Source organism: Theropithecus gelada, chromosome 1 (assembly GCF_003255815.1).
Source record: "Theropithecus gelada isolate Dixy chromosome 1, Tgel_1.0, whole genome shotgun sequence".
In the NCBI taxonomy this organism is placed as follows: Eukaryota; Metazoa; Chordata; class Mammalia; order Primates; family Cercopithecidae; genus Theropithecus; species Theropithecus gelada.
Window position 1 is genome coordinate 156,023,060 of NC_037668.1, and position 20,445 is coordinate 156,043,504.

The 20,445-nt window shown below is 45.5% G+C and overlaps 1 protein-coding gene across 3 annotated transcripts in view; it reads right to left on the reverse strand.

The window, feature by feature from the left end:
• CAMK1G (calcium/calmodulin dependent protein kinase IG) overlaps positions 1-20,445 on the reverse strand; it is a 30,305-nt gene that overhangs the window by 3,823 nt on the left and 6,037 nt on the right. For 2 of the 3 annotated variants that reach the window (XM_025388243.1, XM_025388251.1), the window contains exons 2-9: positions 15,104-15,224; positions 10,099-10,227; positions 6,916-6,990; positions 4,536-4,674; positions 3,760-3,883; positions 2,261-2,336; positions 1,052-1,164; positions 200-278 (exon numbers count right to left, since the gene is read on the reverse strand). In XM_025388243.1, coding sequence (XP_025244028.1) covers positions 200-278; positions 1,052-1,164; positions 2,261-2,336; positions 3,760-3,883; positions 4,536-4,674; positions 6,916-6,990; positions 10,099-10,227; positions 15,104-15,195 — 827 coding nt within the window. In that variant the 5' untranslated portion in view covers positions 15,196-15,224. The remainder of the gene's footprint in view (positions 1-199; positions 279-1,051; positions 1,165-2,260; positions 2,337-3,759; positions 3,884-4,535; positions 4,675-6,915; positions 6,991-10,098; positions 10,228-15,103; positions 15,225-20,445) is intronic. The other variant, XM_025388258.1, reaches the window with a different exon arrangement.

Genomic DNA, 20,445 nt, shown 5'->3' on the forward strand with positions numbered 1-20,445 from the left:
ACCCGTGCATCAGAACCTGCTCCACTGAATGCTGTTTGAATCTCCACCTGGGCCTGATGAACAATGGCATGGTCCTTGCTCGTCGCAACATTAAATGGACCAAGGCAAGCAGATTCCAGAGGAACACAATGTGAATGAGTCAGCCTGGTTTTGGGAACCACAGGGCTGGGGTCTAGAGTCCACTCCATGTCTCACTCACCAGGGGTGACTCAAGGCCTTCTCACAGGTGTACCGCTCATTCGGATCCTTCTCGAGCAAGTGGCAAATAAAGTCCTTGGCTAAGGGGAGCAATCAAAGACACGACGACTAAGGACCAGATTTCATGACTGATGGAAATTCACTTCCGGGCTGGTGGGTGGCAGTGAATGCATCTTTAGCTGATCTTCCAAAGAGGCAATTTTAAGAGTCTTAGAAGAGGGAAAAAAAAATCCAAACCACCTAACAACAACCCACTATAAACCACCAAAGAAGGGAAGCTACAAGCCGCCTCACCCACACAGCACTGCAGAAGCATCACTGGTCACGAGGCCCCCATGTGCCTGCACACCACATGTGCATGTGTTTGCATGGAAACAGGAAACAGCACTGGCACATGGGCACACATGTGAGTGCTGGATTGTTCCAGCTCCAATTTCCACTTAACAGGTCCAACAATCACGTAATGATCATCTTCTCTCACACACAGACATTGCATGGTCTTTCTTGGTATCTAACCCCTTGGTTTTGCTGCTCTTGCCTGGAACTCTCCCCTCACCACCTGGCTCTGCCCTCCTGGCCCCGCATCTGAACTGCCCCCGCTCCCCCCGCCATCTCCTTATCAGGCATACTGTGGTTCTGCCCCCAGAAAAACAAAAGCATAGCCCTTAGAAGTAAATAATTTATTGGGTCTTTGAAGCAGATGAAGATTTCTCCACTTTCCTTGGCAGCCTGTTCTGTAAGATCCCCAGGACTTTGAAGAGCCAGGACTGTCACCCTTTGTTAAGCTCATTTCTCCTGCCTGGCAGCCTCTACCTTGAGCCTATTATCTCTCCTTCATGCCTACTGGCCTTACCTGACTCAGAAATGTCATCCCAGAATGGAGACTCAAACTCATAGTAGCCCTCCTTGATCTTCTCGAAAAGCTTAGACTCCGTTTCTTCGTAGAACGGGGGGTATCCACAGAGCCTGCAGCAGGACAGGAAGGAGGTACACTACTGAAAAACCTGTCCTCCCTGAGCCAGCCTCTCTGCTCCCCCAGGCTCCCACTGTATACACAGGTGGGCAATGAAGGTCTCAGAACAGCGGTATGACCAGGACACGGATCTGCCTCAAATTCAAGAATGGTACAGGTCCCATGAAGTGTTTATGCAAGTGCCAAGCCTTGGCACAGGCATCCCTAGAAGGTCTCTGCATACATTATGCCCTCAAACCCTTGCCACCTCTCCTTGTACTTTCCCTGACTCATGAATGCTATATAAAATATCTTTAAGAAAGATGGAGTCGACTGTCTACTTGATTGTAAGTTTGATGAAGGATTTATTTAGGCTGCGTTGTTCGCTGCTGGATTCTTTAGAACCTAGCACAGGGATAGATGCAGAGTAGATAGGCAGTGAATATTGGTTGAGCAAATAAATGACTTATTCAACATAAATGGAGGAGATAAACTTATCAACATAAACTTATTCAACATAAATGGAGGAGATAATTGAAACCAGGTTATTTTCCTAAGAGCAAAGTTTACTGTAGGTGAGGAGGGATGGTGGGGAAGAGGTGATGGGCAGGTTAGGAAAGGGAGAGCTTGGGAATGTGTGGAGAGGAGCGAAAAGGTGAGGCCCTGACCAGCTTCATCCAGGCAATGGTTTTGCCTTGGGAAAGAAAGCTGAGATGCAGGAACAGTGGGTCCGCCTGACTTCCAAGACTGGCTTGGCCTCTCTCTTTTTCACTGTTCATTCCACAGAGTGGGATCCAACACATTTATAGGCAGTAAATGGGGCAGGGGTGCAAGAGGAGGGAGTGACAGGTGGCTGTGCAGTGGATTCATGCTGAGCTCTGTTTTAAAATTCAGTGGAGGTCAAGAGAGAGGAAGCTTTTAAGCTTCGTGTACATGCATATGTGTGTGTGTGTGTTTGTGTGTGTGTGTGTGTGCACGCACCCGTGTGCCTGTGTCTGTTTGTGCACATGCACATGCTTGGAAGAGGAGCTGAGACAGGGGAGGGAATGAGAAAGGGTAAGCAGGCTCCGAGATTTCTCAGCAGCTGAGCCCAGGCCAGCGTCTACTCACAATATGTAGGTGATGACACCGATGGACCAGCAATCCACAGCCTTGCTGTAGGGTTTCTGGGCCAGCACTTCTGGAGCTGCAGCAGACCAAGGGCAGAGTCAGGGCTGGTGGCAAGAGGAGAGGGATTTGGGGTGGGGGCTGAAGGTCAGGCTTAGAGAAGCAGACTGGGGAAGACCATGGGATGGTGGTGTTTCTAGGAGACTGAAAACTCCCTAAGGCTGGGGGCTGTGTCTCTTCTGGGAAGACTAAGTCTTCCTGCAAAGAGAGACTGTGACTTCTCCATTAGTTTGTGAGTTTCCCCATGACAGGGTCGATGACTCCCCTGTTGGACTGGAGATCTCCAGGGCTATGTCTCCCTGATCACAGTGAGTATTCTCTGAAGGCAGGGCCTGTTTCCCCACTCAGATAGGGGATTCCCAGGGCAAGGGTGATCTCTCTCCCTTCAGACTTGGAGATCATCATTGTAGCACTGTCTCTCTTCCACTAGACTAGGAGCCTCTGGGAGGCAGATGTTGAGTCTCCCCCATTAGGTTAGGAGATCCTGGAGCAAAGGCAGTATCTCTCCCATCACACCGTGGGTACCTTCTGAGGGGAGGCATTTAGTCTCCCCCATCAGATTGAGAGCTTTCAGAGGGCATGAGCCATGACTTCCTCTGATTAGGAAGTCTCTACACTCCTCTGTGGAGTGTAGAGGGTTGCCTTCTATATTTATCGCAGCTACCAGAACTTTGTACCTGGTGGGACTCGATACCTACTGATGAGTGAATGACCTGACTTTCTGGGAGGGTAGATTCCCTCTCTTGAGTCAGAGCTCTGCTTCCCATTACCCAACTGTAAACAGGTGATTACTGGTGAAGGAGGAAGGGACAGGAGCAGATGTTCAGAGTTCCAGCTTTCTCTCCTGTAGATCCCAATAATACTCTCCCAGGTGCCCTGCCTGCTCTCACTCTTTTTGGGTGCCCTGGAAACCTATAGGAATGTTCAAGCAGGAGGCCCCAGCTCTGCCAATTTCCCAGAGTGCTTCCTTGGGTGGACATTTAGCCCATTTCTGGGTTCCTCAGGCCCAATTTCAATATCCTGTGCTTCCTGGCTCCCAACAACTGGGGGCTAATGTCTCCTGCAGAGTGGGAGAAAGGAGTGGGGCCAGTGCTCAACCCCTCAGCTCTCTGCTGATCTCTGGGTTTGTGATCTTGTCTGCCCCTGGTCCAGCTGGAAAGACAAAGGCTCAAAGTCTATCTGCAGAAATGAGAGCCAAAGCATAGGCAGGAACTGTGGAGGGCTCAGGGGTAGGCGGTCTTTAAAAATGTAGAATTTGAGAGCAGTAAGGACAGATCCTGAGATGGATGAATTGGCTGGCCCTAAACCTTGTAAGTGGATGTCCTACCTGGATAGCCCCTGAAGTTGAACCCTACGTTCTCAGAATTACCCCTTTCTGTGAATGATAGGCATGTGGTTGAATGTAGCCAACTGGTCAACCTTCCTTCTGCTCCCAGACTTACCCACATAACCTGGGGTCCCACAGGCAGTGGACATGACGCCATTCTGTTCCATCTTGGACAGACCAAAGTCAGTGATCATGATCTTAGAGTTCTCTTCAGGGGTGAGGTACAAAAGGTTTTCAGGCTGTAGGAGAAAAAATATGTAGTGTAGGATATAACCACTTGAAGCAAGTATTTTCCTTCCCCTTGATACATAATTTCATAGGAAGCTGAGCCCTGGGCTCCTGACTTCAAGGCCAGCCCATCCTCCTCCATTCTTCCCTCCTTCCTCCTACCTGCACCCTCACCCCTGCACCCCAGCACTCTGCCTCTTGCTTATGGCTCTGACTTTGCTCAGTCTTATAACCATTAATATACTCACCCTTTCCTTCCCTCACTTCCAACTACCCCAGGACTGTTTGTGTTTTGAGGGAACCTATCTTTGGTTAATGGTGTCTGATCTCTCCAAAGTCCAGTGCAATGCCTAGTACAATGTAGGCCCTCAGTAAGTATTTTGTTGCATTGGGTTTTGACTGTGGCTGGATTTAAGAAATGTGTGTATTATTTTGGTATCCAAATAGGGTAAGGCATAGTGAAAGGTTCAAGAAAAGATTGAGGTGCAAATTAGTAACCATTGTTCACTCATCCAAGGTCTGTTTAAGGAATCTAGGGGCAGAAGGGGCCTTGGGAGTCACTAGTCCAACCCTCTTACTTTATGGAGCTTAGATGTCCCATGACCCATGCAGCTTCCTTAAGAGTCATTATCTGTTTCCCACCCAGGACTCCCGGCTTGACACCTTTAAGTCTCTGTGGACGATGCCATTCTCATGGAGGTATTTCACTGCCGACAAGACCTGCTGGATCACCAGACTGGCATCCTTCTCTGTGTAGACACCCCGCTCCAGGATCCGGTCAAAGAGCTCCCCACCAGAAACACTGTGGGCATAGGATCAAGACAGGAATTCTGTTCTCATTTCAGGTCAAAGTAATGCGAAAGTGTTTGCTTTGAAGCCATGGGGGACACAGCTGTGGTGGAACAGGCAGGCACCCATGAACTGCGATTGAAGGGCTGCTGGCAGGACTACTCCAGTCTCAGAACACCCACTCTGGGCACCTGGAGTGATATCACCAGGCAGTCATTTCTTTGGGCCAAGCATTGACCTCTCTCTCTGACAATTTCCTTTAAAATGTAAATGCTTCCGGTTGGGGTTGCACAAGAAGCCAATAATTCCTCAGTGTGGACACACTTCTTAGCCACCTTCCTTCCTGGCCTATGACACAGGAAGCCATGATGAAAGAGAGGGCTGACACAGAAATTAAGCAAAGTAGGAAAGGGAAGGCACGAAAGTGAAACTAACTGTGCTTATATTAAGATTTCTTTCCTCATTTTGGGAAATTGGACTTCGTAAAGCTGGAATTACAGGTAGGGCTGTACGGGTGCTTTGAGACTCAAATGGTAGAGTATCTTAGGACTCAGAGGAGCTTAAAGATCAAGTCCGACTTCTATCTCGTGAATACCGTCTACACTATTTTTGCCTAGAAGTTTTCTAGTGAGTACTAGAACACTTAAGTGTCAGAGAACACTCTACCTCCTAAGACAGAGTGTTTTTTGGCATCTTCCTAATGTTTCTGTACATTATGTTGAAAGCTGATGTCCTGTCATACCAGTGCTACCAATTTCACCCATTGAGACTGCACAGAACAAGAATAACAGCCTTTCCTGTGCACCTTTCAAGTATTCAAAGATAGTGAAATGCTCTCTGGAGGCCTTGTCTTCTCTGAGATAAGCATTCCCAGACTATTTCAACCATGAGCCAGGGGTTCTAGTCCTTTCACCCTCCTAGTCCCCCTTACCACTGTCCCATGACATTAGATGTGGTCATTCATGCCCAACTAGTGATGAAGGAACACAATTTCTCCAATCAAAATTCACCTTATCCTGCTCTTTGGCTTCCGGTCTTTAGACTTTGGGCTTTCCTATGGTAGCTGAAGGCCTGTAGGAAATGTGCTGTTTGTATAGAGGTATGAATTCTTAACCCTGAGGGGCCTGAGTCCTGGAGCTATGCTCTGAGGAGGCTTGGTGTCTCCTCAGGGACGTCCAACCCTGCCTATCTCCTTGCCTCCCTGCCTTCTGAATTACTGTGTGCTAATACTGTTGGCTTGGCCTCATTGAAGTACCTGATGGTCCCTGATCACCTGTTAGTGCCACTAGGGGCCCTTCCCATCTCACTCCCTTGACTGCCTGCTACCTCTCTTTAGAGGCCCTCAGATGACCCCCCAGTTAATCAGCTGCTTAGGCCTGAGTTAGCTCATTAAAGTTTCTTAGGAATCAGCCCATCAGCCAAAAATCATGTTGTGTCCAGCCACGCTGAGATTGCAGAGTGGTGTGTGAGTACATGTGTGTGTGCATGTGCAAGTGTGTGTATTTGTGTGTGTGTGTACTTTATAAACAGAAGTGTCTTTGAGCCCAATGCTGAGTCCTCATGAACACCGACCAACCTCTACAGCAGTCGCTGTCAGGCAGAACTGTTGTTTGGATGTGGCAATGACACAGAGACCTTGCTAATGAAGCACCACTTCTGTCCTACAGGTGGACACGCACAATCACAGCCCGTCTTTAACTTTGGGTGGCTCTCTTTTGAGAAAATCTTTCTTTATATTGAAATATATCTACCTGTGGCTTCTGCTCCTACAGTAATTTTATGCTAGAGTGATGTTAAAACATTTACTATCCAATTTGATTAACATGTATTGGTCCAAATGGACTGAAGCCATGGTGCCAGGAAAGGGTTCTGGCAACTCCTTGTTAGTCTGGCATTACCCCTTCAGTTGTTTGGTTGCAAGGGGCTAGGAGGGGTTGGGCAGCAGAAGGACATGGATGGGTTGGGGTCGCAGCTATTTGCTGACTAGTAAGAAATGTTCTAACAACCGATAGGGTTGTCCTGGTGCAAAGGAGCTCAATAATCAACCCAGGTTTACCCTGTGGCCCACATAGAACCTGCCCATGACCAAAGGCACACTCAGTCTAAAAGGACCCTTGGCATTTCTGAGCCTCCTGAATTAAGTCTTCATTTTTGTCTTTGAATCTCTGTCCATCCCTCACCAGCGACCAACCTCCTCTAGGCCTCCCCCACACCACCAGGCCTCTGTGGAGGAAGCAAGTCGCCTATCACTTACAGCTGCATGACCAGGTAGTAGTGGGTGGTGCTCTCGTAGATGTCCTCCAGGGTCACAATGTTTTCATGCTTGATCCTGGGAAAAATAAAGTGCATGATGAACGGTATGTGATTCAGGTTGTCCAGACAAAGAATGCAGACCTAGCCCAAAAGCTTCTGTTGGAGGCTTTTGATGGCAATGTTTAGGAAGACTAGGTCTTTGTGAAGTCTTCATAATAAGTTGACTGTCACAAATTAATCCCAGAGAAAAGATTCCTATGGTGGTGCTCGGTCTGTGTTTACTGAATGAACAATTGATCATCCTTCAATCAGGGAACAAACACTTCCTTGTTATGCCAGGAATCTCTTTAAACTTTACTAAAAGAGACAGTTAGAAGAATGGAGGAAGGCTAAGGGAATACCTGACTCTAGGTTATTCTACAAAGTGGGTATTCAGATGTTAGAAATATTGCATTTAAAAAGTACAGGTTCAGTATCCCATATCTAAAATGTTTGAGACTAGAAGAGTTTTTGGAATATTTGCATGTACATAATGATATACCTTGGAGATAGGACCCAAGTCTAAACATGAAGTTCGTTTTTGTCTCATGTGTACCTTATACACATAGCTGGTAGGTAATTTTACACAATATTTAAAAAATAATTTTGTGCATGAAACAAAACTTTGAATGCATTTTGACTGTGACCTGTCACATGAGGTCAGGTGTGGAATTTTCTATTTGTGGCATCCTGTCAATGCTAAAAATGTTTCTGACTTTGGAGAATTTTGGATTTTAGAGTAGGAATGCTCAACCTGTATACAATGGGAAGGATTCAGGTGAGCTGAGCCTCCTCTTGGATAACCACAGAGGAAGTGTTGAAAAATTAGTGTTCCAGGATATCGTGAGAAGCAAGGTAGATGCTTATTTTTAGGGTTAGTTCTGTGGAATGACTTAGATAGGTGATTCTCAACCAAGGACTCTTTTGCCTCTCAGGGAACATTTGGCAATATCTTGAGACATGTTTGATTGTCACGACTAGGGCAGGGGGAGGTGCTGCTGGCATCTAGTGGGTAGAGGCAGAAATGCTGCTAAACATCCAACAATGCACAGGATAGCCCCCAACACCACAAAGAATTATCTGGTTCAAAATGTCGACAGCATCATGGTGGAGAAGTCCAGCCCTCTATTACCCTTGTTCGGGGTTACTCAAAGACTGAATCATGCAGAATAATCATATTAGCAGAGGGGCTTGGCTTGCCAGGCAGCAATGCTGTGCATACCTGTAAAGGAGAAAATTCTCTAGGAATTTTACTCCTGGCTGTGCAGCACAGGGGTTAAGGACTTAAACTCAGACTCAGACTCAGTCAGGCCTGGGTTCACATCTAGTTCAGGCAATTAGGTAACTTCAGCTGGCTTATTCCAGTTTTCAAACCCTTAATTTCCTTCTCTGAAAAGTATGTGTCTCTTATAGAATTGTATCAGGATAAAAGGAGATAATGCATAATGCTTAATACAGTGCCTGGGGAAGAGTAAACACATAATCAATAGTAGCTATCTTCTTTACGATATTTTAGAAAATATAGACCTGTGGCAGTTGTCACTTGATGAATTCAACTATACTCATAAGCTGGCAATGCTAACATTAGTTTATCAATTATTCACTCACTGAACAAACATTTATTGAGCATAAATACTGTTGATACAAGGCAATAATAAGAAAGATGACATGGTCCTTGCTCTCAATTAGTTGACAATCTTTCTTTGCCCTAATCTCCCTGGATCCCAGACCTATGTCTCTAGCATGTTACAAAATGCCTTCATGTTGAGATAGGTGGATACTTACATTCAGTATATTCCAACCAATTTCTTTGTATTTCATCCAAGCGTACACATCCTCTTTGCTCTCTATCCCAAGCAATGACATAGTTGTCCACTTAATTGCTCGATCTCAGGGTCTCTTTTAATGCTTTTGTCTTGTACACTTTTAGCAGTCAACCCCAAACCCAGTCACTTCTCTCTTTGAAACATCTTTTGTAATCTAGTCCTTTTAGGCACACATGATTCTGCCACCACCTTCTCTTGTATTCTCAACCCATGCCTAAATTATTGTGAAAGTCTTATAATTGGCCTCCTGTCCTCTAGGCTGGCACCCTCCAATCCATCCTCCACCGTGCTTGAGAGGGATAGCTCCAACATGTTAATCAAACAATGTGACTCCTCACTTAAAATCCTTTGATGACTTCTTTTTGCCCACAGAATAAAGCCAACATTCCTTATCATGCCATCTAAGATCCTTTGTAATCAAGTCTTATTTCACGATTTTAGTTTCATCACTTGTCTCTTAATACTATGCACTGTAAATTCAAGGATTTCAAATACTCACTCTTCCCTAAAACCCCTTGCACTTACATGGTTCTACATTAAAGTTTATGCTACTCTTGGCCTGAATTCCCTTTCTGCACTGCCCTTCTTGCCCCCACAAAGTTTGACTCATCCATCAAGGTCCATCTTCTTTGAAAGTGGTCCAATAACTCATACTCATAAAAACACACACATAGGCAAAATGAATCTTTATCTCCTCCAAAGTCTGCCTTCTGCTAGTGTGACTTACATCTGATTTTGTTGGATTTTCTTATGGGCACCTCTGTATCCAACGTAGACTCCTGAGGGTACAGAATTTTGTCTGCCTCATCCTTGTAGTCCTTATCCTGTGTTCATGTGCCTAATACACTTTTGGTACACCATAAGGGTTTCACAAGGGCCTGTTGTAAGAGTCTTGCTGTAAATATTTGATGATTTGTAGTGTCGCCTTCATTATGATGGTTGGGGTGCTGAACCTCTGTTTGCTTTGGTATAAATTGAAGCTAATTTTGAAATCTTGCGCTGCTTCCTTAATTATTAATTCTTCCTGATGCTGGCCCTCAATTGATTTTTGTTCCTTTGAGCTAATTACTCTCCAGCCTATGTGCACAAACCAGTTCTGCCACCAGTGGGTTCGCGCATCAATTTGCTGCCAAAAAAAAAAATATCAGCTAGGACAGCTGTCCAACTAAACTTAGCTAATTGAACTGACCCATCAACTCAATCAAAGGGAGCAATGCCTTTGGGTGCAGAAATCCAGTCCTAGTCCTTCTTGAAGGAAATTTATGAAGAAAATGTTATGATCCCATAGTGACATCCAATCAACCCTAAGACCCACTCACTTTTTCAACACAGCAATCTCATTCTCCAGACTGCTGTCACGGAAAGCAGGTGACTTCTTGATGCACTTCAGGGCAAAGAGCTTCCCAGTCAGTCTTTGCTTCACCAGGAACACTTCTGAGAAAGCTCCTCTGAGGAGAAGATACCAAAAGATAAAACTTAGTAGGGGGCAGACATCTTACACTTCCAGATGTGAGACCTGAGAAAGGACGCAACAGAGTCTATGTAGTCCTCTGACCACAAAGGCATATCCTGAATTTAAATCTGGAAGAAACATCAGGAAAATACAAAATTTAAAAAAGGGCAGAGGGGAACCTGTATTCTTCCAAAATGCCAATGTCATAAAAAGCTAGAGAGAGATAACACCGAAGTGCAATACCAGACCCTAGACTGCAGCCTGTACTGGAGAGAAAATGCTATAAGACACATAATAGGGTCAATCAATAAAACCAGAGTATGGATGACAGACTAGGTACACTTAATGAGTCAATATTCAATTGACTGAAGTTGAGAACTGTACTATGGTCACGTAAGGGAATACTCCATCCCTAGAAATATACACGAATGTCCTTGATGGGTAAAGGGTGATGGTGTCCACAACTAACTCTTCGGAGATTAGGAAAGAATCATTTTTCTACATCTATCTCTACAAATCTACAGAGAACATTGCAATGAGAAGGCAGATGGGGGAAATTGTGAACAAGAGGTGAATCTGGGTAGTGGGCATTTGGAAATTCTTTCTACCATTCTTATTCTTATTTTATTTTATTATTTTTTTAGAGACAGGGCTTCACTATGTTGCTGATCTGGTTAGACTTTGTGTCCCCACTCAAATCTCATCTTGAATTGTACTCCCTATAATCCTCATAATCCCCATGTGTCAAGGGAGAGACCAGGTAGAGGTGATTGGCTCATGGGGGCAGTTTCCCTTATGATATTCTCATGATAGTGAGTGAATTCTCATGGGATCTGACGGTTTTATAAGGGGCTCTTCTCCCTTTGCTTGGCACTTCTCCTTCCTGCTGCCTTGTGAAGAAGGAGCCTTACTTCCCCTTCACCTTCTGCCATGATTGTCAGTTTCCTGAGGCCACCTCAGCCATGCTGAACTGTGAGTCGATTAAGTCTCTTTCCTTTATAAATTACCCAGTCTCAAGCTCTTCTTTATAGCAGTATAAAAATAGACTAATACAGTTGCCCAAACTGGTCTTGAACTCCTGGGTTCAGGCAATTCTCCTGCTTTGGCATTCCAAAGTGTTGAGATTACAGGTATGAGCCACCACGCCTGGTGTTATTCTTATTTTTTAAATGTTTTTCTAAGTTTGAAATTATTTCCAACTAAAAAGTTAAACAATTAAACTTAGAGGCAAAGTGAAAGAGTAGATGAGGGAAAGGCTGATAATTACTCTTCACTGTCATTTGGGCGCTGCTGAGTTATGTTGATGGCAGGTGTATCTGACATGCTAATGTGCTTTCTAATTTAAAGATCATATTGGAAGAAAAAGATCCCACCACAGATTCAGGGACTAGGCATGTGTTATTTCCTGGTTCTATAGTTTGGGAATGATCCCTAGAGACAGAGAGTCCCCTGCAGCTGTGGAAAGATTTCTCCACTTGGCAAGCCCACTAAAAAGAAGCCACTACAGAGTCAATTCATGTCACTTTCAATGTGACTCAGTGTGGCACACTGGAGTGGCAGCTGGAGGTAGCACAGGGGACACAGTGGAAATACAGTGAGAACAAAAAGACTTCTCTCTCAATTTTAGATGGTGATGATCACCCTTATCAGAGGCCAGGGTGCTGATCATCCTCTCATTCATTCAGTAGGATCTTCAAAGACAAAAGACAGAACCTAGCAGTCTCTGAGGCAGGCTCTGAAGACAGGGAAGGTGGAACCAATGGTAATACAGGGTAGGAGTCCAGATTACAGGCCTCTTGGTTTGAAGGGGTCCTCTGGAGACCAGACCATCAGACCAGAAGTTAAGCTAGGTGTGGATGCTGAAGCCTGATTGTTCATGTTAGAATCTCAGCTTTTGGGGTAAAAAGTCACTTAACTCCCATATTCCCAGTTTCCTCATCTGAAAAGTTGGAGTATCAATAGTATCTGATTCACAAGGTTGTTTAGAAGATTAAATGACTTGATATATGTAAATTGCTTAAAAGTGTTTCTGACATCTATTAAGACTATATGTGTTAGATACTATTATTATCATCACTACTATTTGAATACCATTATGAAGAACACCCAGTAGTACAAGAGGAGAGAGAATCTAAGTAAGGAAACAGCTGAGCCATCCTTGACCCTGCCATCTGGATATGCTAGAATGAAAGCCCAATGGGAGTCAAGCTTCTACAAGGACTTTAAAAATCTGCATTAGAAATTACTTGGTGTTTCCTGTGTCTGAGTTTCCTGTTTTCCCAGCTGCACTTGGAACTGAGTTAATCAAAGCCTCCTGAGCTTGCTCTGTTAATCCATTCACTTACTCATCCCTTCAACCAAGATTTATTGAGCACCTACTGAGTCTTAGACACTGGAAAGTAAAAGGTGAGTGTTTCCATTCTTAAGGAGCCTGTAGAATAGTGAGGAACAGGGACAAGTAAGCAATTAGCATTTGATTTGAAAAATGCTCTCAGGTATTCAATGAATGCTTATTGAACTGATGGAACTTCTCTGTGTCAGGCACTGAGATTAGTATTGGTCCAGCTTGGGATTCAGTGTGAAAGACAGATACATACACAACACATAAGAATGACATATTAAGAGGCCACAGAAAATGGACACTTAAGACAGGGCCCCTGCTATGGTTGGGCAGGTTGTGCAGTGCAACAGCTCCAGCAGGTGCCATTCACCTTGAAGCCATCGTACATGTTCGTATGATAATTATTATATTTCCTGCCCCAGCAGACAGCAGACTAGATAAAAGAGCACCTTTTTCATAATTTGTACACTTGTCCACTCTCCACCACACCCCACTGTGGTAAGTCTGTGGGGTCTGCAGCCTGGGGACACTAGTCTTCATCCCGAGCACCACTGAGGTGTCTTCTCTTTCGCTCAGCTCTAACTTCTGCAACAGCTGTGACGTGCCTCCTGTCTTGTCCTTCTGCTCCCTTCAAATCACTGCTGAGCTAGATACATTAGAACACCAGAAGCACTTAAAATATGGATTCCTGGCTGCTGCATCCTATCTTCCAAAATTCCAATTTAGTGGGTCTGAGACCGGGATTTATTTTTCAAAAGTCACCCAGGCTAAAAGGAATTGTTATTCATTTTCTTGAGTGTGACAATGATATTGTAGATATATGTGAAAATACCTTTATTTTAGGAGATACAAACAGAAGATTCGGAGGTGACATGTCATCATGTTAGCAACTTATTTACAAATAGTTCAGTGTTCAGTACATGTATGTATGTGTGTGTGTGTGTGTATGATGTAAAATACATACTGTATAGTGAAATGCTAACAATGTTGAATTTAGATGATGGGTATACTGATGTTCATTTTACCATTGTTTCACCTTTTCCATATGTTTAAACATTTTCACAGTTAAAAGTTGGAGGCATAAACTCTCCAGATGACTCCGATGTTCTCCCAGATTTAGGTGCTGCTATGGTAAACTTCACTGAGCTCTAAGACGGAAGGTGTGTCCATCTTTGGAGTCCTACAGCACAAGTCTAGCAGATGGTAAATTCTTGTCAACCTGGGCTCCCTTCTCTCCTCTCCTCTGGATTTTTGGAACACTTAGCAAATCATTTCTGACTTATTCGTGAGCCTTGTCTCTTTCTCCTGCCAAAAGCCCCTCTCTCATCACTCCCGTCTTGGTAAAGGCCTTTGATGGAAGGCCCATGCTCTCATGACCAGCATCCCACTGGGATCCTCCTGCACTTTCACAGCCTGACAACCTGCCTGTGCCAGGAGGGCTCAGAAGTCACTTCTCTGTCTACAGCATGAGTGTGGGCAGCCGTCATTGCCTGAGGTCATTGCCTCCTAGTCAGGGCAAAGTGAAGTGGCATTGGCTACAGAGAAAGCTTACCCGGGGATGGACAGCCCGCTGGCTGCTCCTCACTGCCCAGGCCCAATTAGCCTAGACTAATTAGCTGACCAGCTGGGGTTCTGAGGGGATTGGGGGCCAGTGGCCTGGAGCTGCTGCCAGCCTGCGTCAGAGTCTGCAGCCTCCCAGGGGAGAGGCAGGACTAAGTGGAGAGTCAGCTCCAGACAAACTGTCTCTGGTCTGCCAGTCGTGTAATCATCTTCAAGGGGCAGGCTCAGACACCCTGCAGGCTGGCAGAGGTATGGACTACAGCACAGCTGAAACACTTAGATATGGAGGAGGGAGGATGGTGGTGCAGGGGGCTGATTCAGGTGTGTGTGACCCATGAGCATCCTGGACCTGAAAAGCCCCTTATGTTCCAGTGAGAGCAGAAGATGAGGTTGTTCACTGATGGAGAAATGAAGATACTGGGGGAGGAGGCTGGGAAAGTTCTAGGGTCACTGGCCCTCCAGAAGTGCTCTCCAACTCCCCTCTCCTGTGACAGAGGCAAGAACCCACAAGCTGTCACAGATCTGGAAGGAGGATAGGTCACTGCAGGTGGGTCGGAAGGAGGTAAGCCCTGGGGGAAAGGGACTGGTATTCCCTGAGGGCTCCAATTTTGTTTTGTTTTGTTTTGAGACAGAGTCTTGCTCTGTTATCAGGCTAGAGAGTGGTGGCACAATCTCCTTTCACTGCAATCTCCGCCTCCCAGGTTCAAGCAATTCTCCTGCCTCAGCCTCCCGAGTAGCTGGGACTATATCCAATGTATTAAATCATCTTTGGTATTACCCAAAGTACCTGCCACCCACTCCACCCACCATCCTCTAGGCCACACAACTCTCCCTATGTCCCTTAAAGAAATCAAAATGAAGTCACAGCAGCCTCAGTCCAGTTCACCAATTGCAGCCAGCAGAGAACAACTCTTCCAACCTCCCACTGCAGGCAGCCCAGCCCGCCCGGCCTTATAGCCTCAGGACTTACGATCCCAGCACTTCCATAAAAATGAAGGTTTTCCGGATGTTGGTGGTCTGTTTCTTCCAGGAACTGCAGTCATCTTCTTCCTTTCGACCCATCGCCTCCAGAGTTGAAGCTTCTGAGGATGCTTTATTGGAACGGGGGGAAAAAGAGGAGAAAAAAAGTCTGGTCAGTTGCTTTGTCAAACAAGATTAAAAATAGGCTGCAATACTCACATCTTTCTGTAATTATCAAAAGGAAGGATTAGGAGCAAACCTGGATAACTGGCAAAAATAAAATTATCTCCACGCTTGCTTATAAAAAGTACAAGGACAAATTTATGGAATGCCTACTACATGGGTACTATGCTTGCTGCATGCTCACATCAGGGCAGTAGTGAGTACGTGTGTAGATAACCTGGGAATATCCACCTTGAGGGGATCTGAGCTGAGCTGAGGCATGTCCTATGTTTTCCAAATGATAGTCATAATGTTTACTCAGACTACAGAGTCAGCCAGGCTTCCTCTCTCATGTCACAACTCTGCCACCTCCCTCAATTTTTCTCACTAGTACCTCTCTCCCACCTGTTATGGGTTAAATGAATGAGTATTGTGCTGTTTTTGTAACTCCTACAACATTTAGCACAGTGCTGGGCAAATAGTTATTCATGAAAATCTAAATTGAATCATTTCCTAAATTTATATCAGAGTTCTGGAGTTACCATACGTATTCAACAGTCAACTAATATTTATTTAGCACCTACCATAGGCAAGGTGCCGATGTGTACTGATAACAACACAGATGCTGGCCCTGCCTTCATGAGGCTGCCAGTCTGAAGGAGATGGGCAATGGGCAAGTAAAGTCACACGTGTACAGTTACAAAGTGTGGGGAAAATCATGAAAGACAAAAACCTGGGTTTGTCATAGAGATAAACAGGGAGAGTCTTCTTTAGATAAAGGCCAGGGAGGCCTCTTGAGCAGGCCATATTTAAGCTGAGACGCAAAGTTTGGGAAGGAGCCAACCAAGCAAAAAGCATGTGAAAGAGCTTCTCTGCAAAGGAAATATAACAGCAAATCTCGAAGGGAGGAAAGAGCATGGTGTGCTCCAGAGCCTGAAGGGATGGTGTGGCTAGTGCAGAGTGAGCGCCCTATGGTCGGGGGTGGAGAATGGGCAGGGAGAGGCAGGCAGAGGCAGACCATAAAGGGCCTTGTAGACTCTGTTAAAGACCTTGGATTTTCTTCTAAGTGAGATGGGAAGACATGAAGTATTTTTAGCAGGGGAGTTAATTACACCATTGATGTTTTAAAGAGTTCTCTCTGGCTGATCTGTGAAGGGAGTGGAAGGGGCAAGAGTTGCTGCATGGAAAACGGGTAGGGGACAGAAGTCTAGGAGAGAGATGATGGTGGCTTGGGCCAGATGGGAGTGAAGGAGAGAATGATGAACCTGGGATGTATTCTGGGAGTCCAGCTATCTACAGTATTAGGCGATGTGTCATATGGTGGGGCAGACAGAGTCCAGGAGGACTCCCATGTTTCTGGTAGGAGCATCTGGGATTGGTTGGGGGTGCCCTGACTGAGCTCATGAATACTAGAGAGAAACACATTTTTGGGATGGGGTTAAATGGTTGGAGGGAATTTCTGTTCCTCTGGATATTCCACTCTGTCTACCTCCTCCAACAGCTAATGGCAGGGTACTGGGTGTCCAGGAGTGATGAGTGAGACACCATTTCTGCCAGCACCCTCTCCCTCACACTCTTTGAACCTGATGGAGAAATAGGAAAATATGTCTAATGACTGCCCCTCTTGGGCAATGACCTTCCTTCCCCACTTGAGAAAAACCACCTGTAGACTCTATGGGGTCTCCTATTAATAATAGCCTTTGAACAAAAAGAAAGTTTGTTTGTCTACAATTCAGCATTTAGTGAAGAGCATAGTTTTGGAGGCCAACCTGAGTTCAAATCCTACCTTTGCTAGTTACCAGGTAAATGGCCTTGCCTAAGGCAAGTTACTAACCTCTTTGAATCTATTTCCTCATCTGTAAAGTGGGGGCAAAAACCTTTATGATATGGTAAAAGTTAAATGAAATGGTGCATATAGAGACGTTGGTACACGTGATAAACAGTGGTTTCTTTTTTTTTTTTTTTTTTTCTGTTCTGCTACAATGATAAACAGTTGTAATGGAGATAATATTCTGGAGACAGTTATTGATGTATTTCATTCCTGGTAATCCACATCTGGAGGACTCATGGTAAAACAGGTTTCATGGAATAGAGGGAAACCTCTTCCACCATTAAAACACAATATGAGACTTAGAGCCCTGGGATAAGAAGAATATGATACAAGCGAGGCTCTTGGCAGAGAGGAAGAGGAGGTGGAAAGATGGCTACTTTTGGTTCAAGTGGACCCTGGAAAGGGGATGGGGAGACAGATGGTATAGTTTTCCAAAGCACAGATCTTTGCTTTAGAGCATCTGTTCAGGAATGGGGAGACTGGTGACATGGATGGGGTGGCTTACCAGGACCCTGCTGGTGGGAGGCTTTAAGCCTAGGAGGAGGTCCACCTGCAACTGCATCTAACAGGGCAGTGAGGAATCATGGGGAGGCCTCGAGGGAGAAGGTGAGTTGAGACAATGCCTCATGATGGGCAGAGACTCCAAAACCTCCCCAGGGCCAGCTCATGCCAGCTCATGAGAGCCAGCTGTGCACATCTCTGGTGTTAATGTTGGCAGCTAGAAAGTGACCACAGTAGGAGTACTGGAGTATTTTTTTTGAGACAGAGTCTTGCTCTATTGCCTAGGCTGGAGTAGAGTGGTGTGATCATTCCTCACTGTAGCCTCCACCCCCTGGGCTGAAGTGATCTCATCTCAGCCACCCTAGTAGTTGGGACCTCAGTCACCCTAGTAGTTGGCATGCATCGCCACACCTGACTAATTTTAATTTATTTTCCAGACAGGGTCTTACTCTGTTGCCCAGGCTGGCCTCGAACTCCTGGGCTCAAGTGACCCTCCCATCTTGGCCTCCCAAAGTGCTGGGATTACAGGTGTGAGCCACCAATCCCAGCCTAATAGGAGTATTTACACCATGGACAGTGGCAACAGCTATAATCAGGGCTTCTCCCTGACTCCACTGACCCCTGCCCCAAGACATGTCATTAAACATTTACCAGGTCATCATGGCTCATGGCCCTATGAGGGGACGTAGAGCAGGTCAGGGCCAGCTGGCTGGGGTTGGTGAGAAGAGATGGTGATGACCAGGACTTTTCAGGTAAGCAAACAGCTGGGATCAGGGCCTTTAGTAGAGTATGTCAGTATGATTCCCATGAACCAGTGTGACCAGTCATACTTCAGAGGTCACTAGTCAGTTTCTGATGGGATCTGGAGGACTATGGAATCCAGGGTCCCTGATAAGTCTGATAAGTCTGAGAAGTCTGAGGCCCCCTTCTCCCATACGACAACAAGGTCAAGTAAACACCTTACAACATAAAATGCCACCTTGAAGTTGAGCAGGAAGAGGAAAGGCCATCTCAAGGCTATGTTTTCCTGAAAGGCATAAGGTCAGCTAAAGGAGACTCTTGAAACCCAAAGGGAGATTTATATGCTATAATGGACAAATTGAAATTTAAAGTTCCCCATTTCCCTTTTTGTTCCCTGGTGGGGTGGGAGTTCATGAGAAAGATTTATAAGAAATAAGGAAGCTGCATTTTTTGGTGTACATTTTAATAGTGTGTCAACTTGCAACCTGGCTATATAATAATTGGTGGCTATTTATTATTAAAAAATGCATATGAGAAACTCCTTCATGATTGACCTAGTTGTATATACATCTGGTAGCTTGTGTTTGGGTCTTCTGGCCCATTAGATGATCTGTTCCTCTTGGCAGGGTGGCAGCCCAAAGGGACCACAGCAGTTCAGGATGCAGGCACTGGCCAGAGGAGGTCTCACTGGCAGTGGTGGGCTGACACTTGACTTTGAGGGCACAGTACACAAGGTGGAGACAAATGGACCCTGACTGGTGGAGATCTCTTTGAGGAAGATGGAATATAAGAGTTGGGGAATGTCTTTAGCCAGATGCCTTTCTGTAGATCCTGAACCCCAAATCTAGCAGCTTCCACTTATCAGGGTGCTTGGCATCTAGAATGCATGAACTCTCACTCGCTTTACCAGGCTGCAAAAAGAAAAATGGGGTACTTTAAATTTGAGATTGTCCATTATTGCATGTTAATCTTATCAGGTTTAAAGAATCTCATTTAGCTGACCCAGTCTCCAGGGGGCATCACAAATACTTCTCGCTGTGTAGATACACTGCTGCTGGGAAGTCTTGAAAGTAGGGGATAAGGGCAAAGGTTTGAACATTTAACAAAGCAAAATCAACTGCCTGTGTGCCTCCCCCACCCTCTCTCTCTCCCCTCTCCACAGAACAACAGGGCTGTGGATGTTGCTTTTCCAGCCAATCAAGAGCTGCCTTCCAGCTCTGGGACCAAGAGCCAGGCGTCCATCACTCCCCCTTCCGGAGCTCCCATGGAATGACGGCCTGTTCTCCAGGAGGCTGTACCACCTCATTAGCAGATCTGTACTCACTGTTCCTTCTTTCTCTTCTCTCTTAAATAGCTTTAAAAACATAGTATTCTTAGCCGAAGCTAGGCTATAAGAAAACATCTTTCCCGCCCACTCCTCCTCCCATACACTGAATCCTAACCATTTAGTTCCGTCTTCAGTGCAATGTGGAAAACTCAAAGGCCCAGATCTGAAACCCCCATAGCTTTGACTTTTCCTTCCCGCCCCTCTGTAACCAGAGCGATCGCCTCAAGACCCCCATGCCCTGTGTGGTGGAGGTCTGAACAGCGGGCTTTGAAAGGGGTGCCCACGTTTCTTCCATGGCTGCATCCTGCTTCTTTCTGCTGAAGTCCTCCCCTTCCTCTCTTGACTTCTGTAATCTAGGCCTTTTCAGAGGAAAAGAAAACAAATTCTAAGGAGCTTGAAGCTCCAGTATTGCTCTCATTTGTTTCCAAAGTACTCCCCGCCTCTCACTCTATTTCTGGCAACAATTTCCATTGGGTTTCAAAGCTCAGGAGCAGCCGCCACAGATTTCTCTGAGATTTAGGGCTGATTTCACGTCGATAGCTCAGGAGACTTGGAGAATGTTGGCTTCGTGGCTGGTTCAGGCGCCTTGCACCTCAGCACAGCAAGATTCTCAAGAATATTCTGCAAAAATGGCTCCTAGCAAAGGAAATGACTTTATTCATGGAACTATCTTTGAGTTGTGGAGGTAATAGTCCTTCACGCAACATGCATTTATTAAGTACTTCCTGTATACCCTTTGGGCTATAAATAGACATTTCTATGATAGGAGTCTGGCCTTAAAAGTGCTTAC